The sequence below is a fragment of the Sinocyclocheilus anshuiensis genome, unplaced genomic scaffold (genome assembly GCF_001515605.1).
Source record: "Sinocyclocheilus anshuiensis isolate Anshui unplaced genomic scaffold, SAMN03320099.WGS_v1.1 scaffold962, whole genome shotgun sequence".
Taxonomy (NCBI): domain Eukaryota; kingdom Metazoa; phylum Chordata; class Actinopteri; order Cypriniformes; family Cyprinidae; genus Sinocyclocheilus; species Sinocyclocheilus anshuiensis.
In genome coordinates this window covers 141,899-150,946 of record NW_015537985.1, presented here as the reverse complement: position 1 = coordinate 150,946, position 9,048 = coordinate 141,899, and the positions used below count along the sequence as shown (strand labels likewise).

The 9,048-nt window shown below is 38.6% G+C and overlaps 1 protein-coding gene across 2 annotated transcripts in view; it reads right to left on the bottom strand.

The window, feature by feature from the left end:
* ptbp1a (polypyrimidine tract binding protein 1a) overlaps positions 1-8,134 on the bottom strand; it is a 10,814-nt gene extending 2,680 nt beyond the window's left edge. The window contains exons 1-14 of one of the 2 annotated variants that reach the window (XM_016467906.1): positions 8,063-8,134; positions 7,072-7,125; positions 6,134-6,164; positions 4,169-4,235; positions 3,606-3,778; positions 3,362-3,508; positions 3,093-3,248; positions 2,856-2,966; positions 2,584-2,764; positions 2,412-2,492; positions 2,174-2,334; positions 956-989; positions 146-238; positions 1-54 (exon numbers count right to left, since the gene is read on the bottom strand). In XM_016467906.1, coding sequence (XP_016323392.1) covers positions 1-54; positions 146-238; positions 956-989; positions 2,174-2,334; positions 2,412-2,492; positions 2,584-2,764; positions 2,856-2,966; positions 3,093-3,248; positions 3,362-3,508; positions 3,606-3,778; positions 4,169-4,235; positions 6,134-6,164; positions 7,072-7,125; positions 8,063-8,070 — 1,351 coding nt within the window. In that variant the 5' untranslated portion in view covers positions 8,071-8,134. The remainder of the gene's footprint in view (positions 55-145; positions 239-955; positions 990-2,173; positions 2,335-2,411; positions 2,493-2,583; positions 2,765-2,855; positions 2,967-3,092; positions 3,249-3,361; positions 3,509-3,605; positions 3,779-4,168; positions 4,236-6,133; positions 6,165-7,071; positions 7,126-8,062) is intronic. The other variant, XM_016467912.1, reaches the window with a different exon arrangement.
* Positions 8,135-9,048: the final 914 nt, after the last annotated feature.

Here is a 9,048-nt window from a genome sequence, read left to right as displayed (position 1 = left end):
GAGTGACCCGCAAAGCCTTCCCATACAGCTTCTGCCCATTCAAGTGGCTCATGGCTAAAAAGGCCACGATAGGTTAGCGTTGCAGAATCAAGCTCCACTGAAAACTTCAAGTTACTAATGGTTAAAATATGAAGAGCATAAATACCTAGCTGGGCTTGGGTTCCATCGGACATCTGCACCAAAGCATTCTCTTTCTTGTTGAATAGGATCTTCACTCTCATGACATCACCATACACACCTACCAAAAGATAACGATAGCTACATAAGGACATGATTACTTTATGACCAAATGACTGATTACAACCAAAGACTACTTTTCACTTTAGTATCTAGACAATTAAGTAATTTTATGGCCAAGTAAGGCATACATTACTGTTGGTAAGAGACTAAATTTCTATTTCGGCCCATCTCTACTGGACCAGGCTTTTTACCTTTACAAAATTCTATTAAAACAAACACAGATTTGTCTCTTTTGGTAAGATGTACTCCAAAAGTAATCTTGAATGGTTTTAATACTATATTTGGGACTTGGGTGAAATATGTACTTCAACTCCGATGACTAAAAAAAAAAAAAAAAAAGAATCAAACATACAGCTTTAACATTATAAAATGCAATATTCAATATGGCTTTTTTGAGAAGGCATGGCATTTACAATAGGCAAAAAGCTGCAACAAAAGGCTTTAAAATTGGACTCTGGACTTATCCTTGGCCCACTTGCTGTTATGTCTCCAAACTAAGCAACTAATATGAACATGATATATAACATGATATATAGCTGTTGGCAATAGATATTTAGCATCTGCCGAATGAAAGAGCCCAAAAAGCTGCAGCTGATATGCAATTTCCTCTAAAACCCCACATTTCACATATACAAACCAAAGTACACATCTTAGATGAAGTTAAAATATGAAACAAAAAGGGTAATAAAAAAAGGAGATGCCAATGATAACATACCGAAAAGAATAAAGAGGCATTGGGGCGTAACGCTCTTAAGACAGCAGAGGAAGGCAGCGTAGGGAGGAAGGGACAGGAAAAGATCGGAGGCAGGACAGTGGAGGTTGAACATGTCCACAGCGAGGCAGTTCCACAGGAATGGCAAAAAACGGTGGTAGGATCATGAAGGTGGGTGATATTGTTCATGATGAAAAGGTGGGGGAAGGGTAGAGGTAAAGGAGGAGGATATCCAACAATGTAGTGGTGGTGGGTTGGGGATGTTGTTGTGTGTTGGTTGTACAGCAGAAAAACAAAGTGTATGAATCCAGTATTGGCATGAATTGGGAACCATATTGAGTAGGTAGGGAGTTTAAAATATTACAAAAAACAAAAGTGGTGTAGTCAGTTTGCAAAAGATTCCAGGTCAAAGTATTAAAACAATAAAAGGGGGAAGGGGAATGGGGAGGGAGAGAAACAAGAAAAAGGAAGTAAAAAACAAGGTCAGTATACACAAAGAAAAATGTAGTGTTCCACTCAGCAGAACTTGCTAAATTAAATGCATTTCACTATAGGAACACTAAGGAAATAAAAAATAGAAAGGAGAGAAGATTAACAAATGAAATACAGGAAAGTTAGAGACTAAACATACTCATAGCTCTAAAGAAATACTACAAACGAAATGTTTTAGATGGCTTCAGACAAGAGTCAACAAATCGTCACCTTGGAATTATAGGGTTCTATCTGCAATCTGAGCGGTTTCGAGATATTGAACTTCAAAGTTTTTGCATTTCATATAGTGATATGGGGAACAAGTCTCTTTCATACATCAGTCCCAAAATGTACACAACTAAAAAAAAAAAAAACACTACATAATGTAAATAAGTTGTCACAGAATAAGAATAACTTATTTTTGACAAAAATGGCAGATAGAACCTTTTAATTCCAAGGTGGCAAAATATTAAGAAATGGTTGACATGCATGTTTGTATAATAGCAAATAAGCTTCCACACTGTCATAAACACATGATTTGAAGAGCTACAGAAGTATTTTGTTTCTCACTAGATGCCATCTAATTTTATTTCCCACCAACACTTGTTTTTTTTTTTTTTTTTTTTTTTTAAATCAACTATTTTTACAGTTCTACTAACCAAAATCGCATCTGGCTTGCTAAAACAAGAATTAAAAGGCTAACAAACTAACAGCTAAGTGAATCTAAACAAATAAAAAAAAGGGACTAACCTCAGGGTTAAGGTTGCTGACCAGCATGACACTGTTTCCTCCAGCGGTATAACCTGAAAGACTCAGGCGTCCTGCAGCAGCCGCAGCAGCGGCGGCTGCCGCAGCACCAGGGACACCGAGCGACGCGAAAGCCCCGGCAGGCATACCCTGCAGAGACAGACCTGTGGGAGGGACATGATATGCTGAGAAACTGTGCCACTGCAATCCAGAGAGATCTATTATAAGGGTTGTGACTGACCTGCTGCCTGCTGAATGGCAAACGTTGGTGGAAAACCATGAGCCCCAGCATATGGTGATGCAGAGATGATACCAGGAGCAGCTGAGAGAGGAAAAATGCAGTTTGTGATTTTATGCATGTTAAAAATGCCACTTATTAAAATACAGCAATAAAGTAGTAAATCAAGTTTTACTCAAGGCAGCTGCAGCCATCGTCTGTGCATTGAGGGAGGGTTGACTGTCTCCTGTAGGCAAGTCAGGGCGAGTGTAGTCCCTGCTCTTATCGTTGTTGTACTTAACATTCAAGCTGGTGAGCTTAGAGAAACTGATGCGAAGGGTACAGCAGGCATTGTAGATGTTCTGTCCATCTAAAGACTGTTGAATGTTAAGCCAAATGATTACAGGGTTCAGATGGGATTTAGCAGCCCATTCATCCATTCACATATTGATCCGCTGTGCCACTCACCAGTTTTGCATGCTGAGCAGTCATTCCGTCTGAGTATTGGACCAGTGCTTGGAACTGGTTGTTTTTGGTAAAGGTTATAATCTTCAAAACTGTGCCAAACTTTGAGAAGATCTTAGTAGAGGATATTAAAAATATATTATTAATAATGATGATAATTATAGTTTTAAAGGCCTGGAAATAAATCTAGCGTTTTGGAGAGCATTTTTCCCTCAATTTAGTTTGAAGTACAGTTAGTACCTGGTGAAGGACATCAAGAGTAACTGGATAGAAGAGGTTTTCAACAATGACTCTCAGCACTGGGCTCTGACTCCCCATGCCTGCTCCATCAACCGTGCTCAAAGACATGCTTCCCGTCTGGACCGCATTCACCGCCTGCAGTGCTGCCTGTGCTCTCTATGGGAATTGAGGAGGCAGAGCACAAGTACACATTATCAGTCGTGAAAGAGTAATTTATATTGAGTAATTGCCCTTGATCGAATGCCTAATGTGATGTAATTTGTACTCACAACTTGGTTGGGTGAGTTGTCAGTCTTTAGCTCCTTGTGATTGGAATACTGCATGTAGATCGGGTGGTTGCGGATGACAGGGGTGACAGAGGAGTAGTAGCTGACCATGGTCTGTGCTGACTCCTCAGTGTTCATCTCCAGGAAGGCCTGTGAGGAGATAACACAATAAGACCGGGCACAATAATGTACGTCAAAGCAGGGTAATCTTATTTTGTGGGAAATGAAAGGAAGCAGGGATTTTTACCTGGTTCTTTCCTTTCAGCATCAGAAGGTTGGTCACTTTGCCAAAGGGAAGCCCCAAAGAAATGACTTCTGCTTCATTTATGTCATTTGGCAGTTTGCGTACATGAATGACTCGTGAAGGAATGCCTGGGCTCCTGATGTCCCCTTTGAACTTCTTGCTGTCATTACCATTTGCTGACAGAAAGAGACCATCTCAATTTCATTTCATTCTCAAGAACGTCAATACATATTAAAAAGTCTGGGATCAGTATGAATTTTTATTTTTTTTTTCCACAGTAATAGTTTAAATGACGCAACAACATTCCTGTGATGGCAATGCTGAATTTTCAGCGGCCATTATTCCAGTCTTCAGTGTCACATTCTTCAGAAATTCTAATACGCCAATTCGCTGCTCAAGAACACATTTCTTGTTATTACTATTAATGTTAACAGTTGTGCTGCTTAATATTTTTGTGGAAACTCATACATTTTTTCAGGATTCTTTGATGAACAAAGTTCAAACAAATAGCATTTGTTTGAAATCAGTTTGATCTACTTTTGATAAAAAGAGTCATAAATTCCTACCTGCTCCAGAGCTCATTATATAAGGGCCGTTAGATATGCAAGAGGAAAAGAGTTCGTCAGATCCCCTCTGAAAGGACAAGGGAAGTGGTTTATTAAGCAGGACGCACTTACAAGGTTAATAGGACACTCAAACCTCAAAACAGAAGAATCTAAACACACAGCAATACCAAGATGTAAACCATCTACAGTAGTGTATGAAAAAAAAATAAGGTCACGTAACTGACAATGATTGTAAAAAAAATTAATAAATAAAAATAAGAAAGACGAGATATTGCCATAAAAAAAAAAAAGAAATGAGGCACAGAGGCATGCCTGCAAGGGTTAAATTATCATCGGACACAGAATTATAGAAAGTCATGTCACAAAGAATAGCATCCACCTAACCATCATCTGATTACACAATCATTAAGATGACGCAATTGGAATCCATTTCCAAAGTGACAAAAATCAAACAATTTTCATTGCCTAATGGTTACAACTACAACAACTCTTGGCCCAGGCATCTACACACAAGAGAGCACTACACAGTTTACTGCTGGTAAAAGCAGAACAAAGAAAAAGAAACTCAAACAGAGGCAGCTGTGTCCTGCCATAACACTAACACAAAGTCTCTCACTCAAGGCCAAGCTGGAGCCACTTGGCTGGCCAATGAGCAAATCATTCAGCATTACTCTCTTAATAAACCACTTCAAATGGCAAGTCTCTGCTGAAGTGGTCACATGCGCTGGATAAGCCAAAGCCTTTACACTCTATTACCACAATGAGTGTTCTGTTCCAGCCAAAAGGAAAGTATTGTTACCAAAGCTGAACGCCTGGTCCTCGGGATGATTCCCCCCCTGCCCCCCAGTCTACTACAAACAGCCTCAAGGGCACTTTACCACACCCTGGATAAAGTTTACCTTAAACACAGCCCCAAAGGCTCAATAAGCAGCCTACAGCATAAACAGTCAACAATATTGTGCTGAAGGAAAAAACAACTGGATAGAGATTACGTGGCATGGCATTTCTTCAACAACAACAACAAAAAAAAAGAAAAAGAGGACATTACATTCCTCCCAGCTAAAACCTGCAGGACTCAGGTTTCAACATCACTTGCACAGAGCAGTTATGACAGGAAAGCCTTCTTTGGTTGAACCATCCATTGTTTTTGAGCTAGACATCCACCCAACTCCAGCATTTCCTTCCTCTATTTTTAACTGCGGGGCATTGCAGATTGAGTACTCGCTTAGGACAGGGGGGAAAAAAGGAGCCGAGAACCATGACTCCTACATTGGTCTCTAGGAGCTCAAGACTTGCAGGTGCCAACATGTTTACATTCATTGACAAAGTGCAAGCCTCCTGGGTGAGAGCACAGTCTGTGTTGAATAAGGGGGTCAGGGAGACAGGAATGCAACCACAGCATTCCAGCCACAGTAATTAGTGCTCAGACTCCGACAGGGCTGAAATTCAATCTACTACATCTCTACTCCTCCTCGGATGTGTGAAAGACATCAGGGGAAACAACAGCAGGCAGTCTCTCTCCATGCACAAACACATGCAAATAAGTGTGGGAAAAAAAGCAATATTGTAAACAAATAAACTGTATGGAGCAAAATCGCTAGTTGCAAAATATAACAAGTAGAAACTAAATTCCCCAGGTTACAATTTATTAATTGTCTACAGAACAATTACAAGATTTTAGTGTAGGCTACTTTCACCTTTGGGTCATTTATCACAGTGATTGTTTAAACAGCAGGTGACCTTTGACTAGAATAAATACAGTTGCAGGATCAAATGCAGATGGGACAAGAATTTCAGGCTCAGCAATTTAGAGCAGTTCCCTCTGTCTCAGCAATTTAGAAAAAAAGAATGAGGAACGTACAACCTCTAAAACCAGATATACAACCTAAACTAGTATTGTTACTGAACACCCGCAACAAACAAATATGAAGAACAAATGTGAAGGAAAAAATAAAAATGACATACCTTTGTGCCGACTGTTATATCATGGACACTGCTACAAAAGAAAAAAATAAATAAAAGTTAAACAGAATATCAGAAAATACACAAGTGTAGATGCTCAACCACAACTGATGGCAATGTAGCTAAATAAAGGGCTATGCAGTATTTAAAGTTGCGATGTAACAGAAGTAGGGACAATTTTTTTTCTTCTGTATTGTGACGTAAATCAGACTGAAATGGACTTCTGAAAAAAGTAGGGTGGACACTTGGTTCTACCCATCAGTTAAACAATAGGTTTAAATGCAGTAAATAACTGGAGAAGTCTGTCATTTCATAGGAAAACTAACTTACGATTTTAATAAATTGAGATTTAAAAAAAAAAGTGAATTTTCATTTTATGCTGACTTCGCATGCATACTAAAAAATACCAAATCACTGTGCATCACTAACAAAATCAGCAACTCTCACTGAAAACTAATGATATCTGTTCAACTCTATGCTGATAATCAGCAACAATGCAGCGACTAGCAACGTGAGTGCAGACAGCACTGCCAGATAGAGTTTGATACAGCGACTTGCCATCCTTCAATGATTTCGTCAGTGTGAACAGGACTTAAGACCAATAGGTGCACTTACTGATACAAAATTGTCATGTATTAATGTAGATTTATATTATATTATAGATTTATATTCGCAAACAGAATATGGGCCCAGGAGAAACAACAGACGGCTGTTGTACAAAACAAGAGTTGCATTTTAAAGCTGCACCTTCTAGGCGGCAACCTGATACACAAGGCAAACAGTAAAACAAAGCAGGCCTATTAAGCCACTCTTTCTGCCAATCAACGGTATCAGTCTTTTTCACACTTTTCTTGGAAACATATCTTGAATTCTTCAGTTTAGGTCAATTTAGGTGACAATGCAGTACAACCAGTGCATATTTATAGAAATGCAAAACTTACTCTATTTCAGTGACGTAACTGGATCCCAGAGGATACAGATCAGTGTCTAAACGGCTGCAGAAGAAAAAACAAAAAACAGGATTTTTTTTCATAATGTTTTAAACCTGTACGTTTTTCTAACTGCCACTGAATACAAAAGGAGATGTTAGGCTCAATGACAGGTCTGTTTATATTTTAACAAAGAAATACATTCATAAAAGGTTTGAAACATGGTGAGTAACATGACAAAAATTTACATTTTAGGCAAAATATCCCCTGCGAATATAACGTACCTTTTATAATCAGCATAAGCATGTACATACTTATAATTCTTAATTTTTTCTGATTATACTTACATGCAAATAAAAAGTTACTACTCAAACGTTTTATTTATTTCAAAACCTTTTAAAAATATTATTTCTGAAACACGGGTGACATCTCCGCGTCATTATGTAAAACAGTTACTGTAATCGGACTTTCGTACGTTTCTCAAACGTACTTAACGTTAGTAATGATTTAAAAGTATTTAACATGCATCGACAATACAAACGAGTAAAGCTAGAATAAAGTTGAACTGGCGTCGGCTTAGCAAGCTAGCAGGTAATTAGCTAGCCACCCAACAACAATGCGGAAACGGAGACACGTTGCTTGCGAAATACTGGCAGTTCTATCGCTTCTGCACGTTACAAGCCTCGTTTGATCCTTTTTGCTTGTGAGTGCGGTTAAAAAAAATCCCGTAGCTCTAGTTCGTTTGTGTTTCATGAAACTGTCTCAACTACACGACTTGCAACAGGTTGCTGGTCAGTTTGGTCCAACTTTTGGTCTCTTCCGGCACGGGAGACATGAAGAGCGGCTGAGACGAGTCAAAAATCACCATTTCCTCTTCAATTTATGTCATTTAACCCACTTTAAACGTTCATAACGTATTAAGTCACAACTATGTATAAAATATCCAAAGACAAAAACGTGTTTAAGGGGTATCACACTTGGAATGAGGGTGTTTTCAACTTACCCGTCCATGGCACTACACAAAACTACAGGTTGTCGTAGATGGGAGGTAGACTTGCTAGTATTTCTTATATCCTTACAAAATGGCGGAGGGGGGATTGGCGCTTTCTGATTAGTCAATCGACCCTGGAGCGCCGAGTGTGGGAGGGACCTCAAAAGTTCTTCGACAACAGGATTGGATAGAAGGGCTGTCAATCTGGAAAGGCGGTCGAAAAAAGTTAGCGAAAACTTTTCCCGGTTGCCACCATGAGAAATGAAGTGGAGGAGTGAACTGTGCTTGAACCCATTATCAGCAACGGCAAGGACGAGGCTGTTCAGTCACAGAGAAAAAGTTTCACATGACGCATTGCTAAGATATTTAATTTACTAATAAGTAAAATTTAAATTAAGTAAGATTATAATGATATCTGAAGAAAATAGAGATTTGGGTGGAAAAGGCATAAATGGTGGAAAAGGCTGTTATTAAGTCTAAAATTTAAATGACTAAAAAACCTAAAGACACTGAGCAAATTAATTGATCAGCATTAACCACTTCTAGCACATTTAATTGTTTTACAATATGGATTAGTGTGAATTAAAGGGGTTTCACCCAAAAATTAAAAATTTCCTTCTGAGTAACACAGGAGATACTATGAGAAGCGTATCAGTGCTTATCCAGCGCAACATTCTACAAAAAAAAAAAACCTTTGTGTTTTCACAGAAGAAATAAAGCTTAGAAAGTGTACAACACTTGATTTGGAACAACACAGGATGAGTAAATGATAGAATTTTTATTTTTGGGCGAGCTGTCACTTTAACATACGCCATTTTGTCATTGAGATGAATGACAAAAGATACCTAAAATCATCATATTGTTACTACCTATGTATTCAGGTCAAAATCTTTGAGTGATTTATCTACCATCTTTGTGGAATGCTAATATAATCAGCATTGTCACTCAAATGTATGTGCCTGGGAAAAGGTTTAATGGGTGGGTCTCCCCTTCTTCAG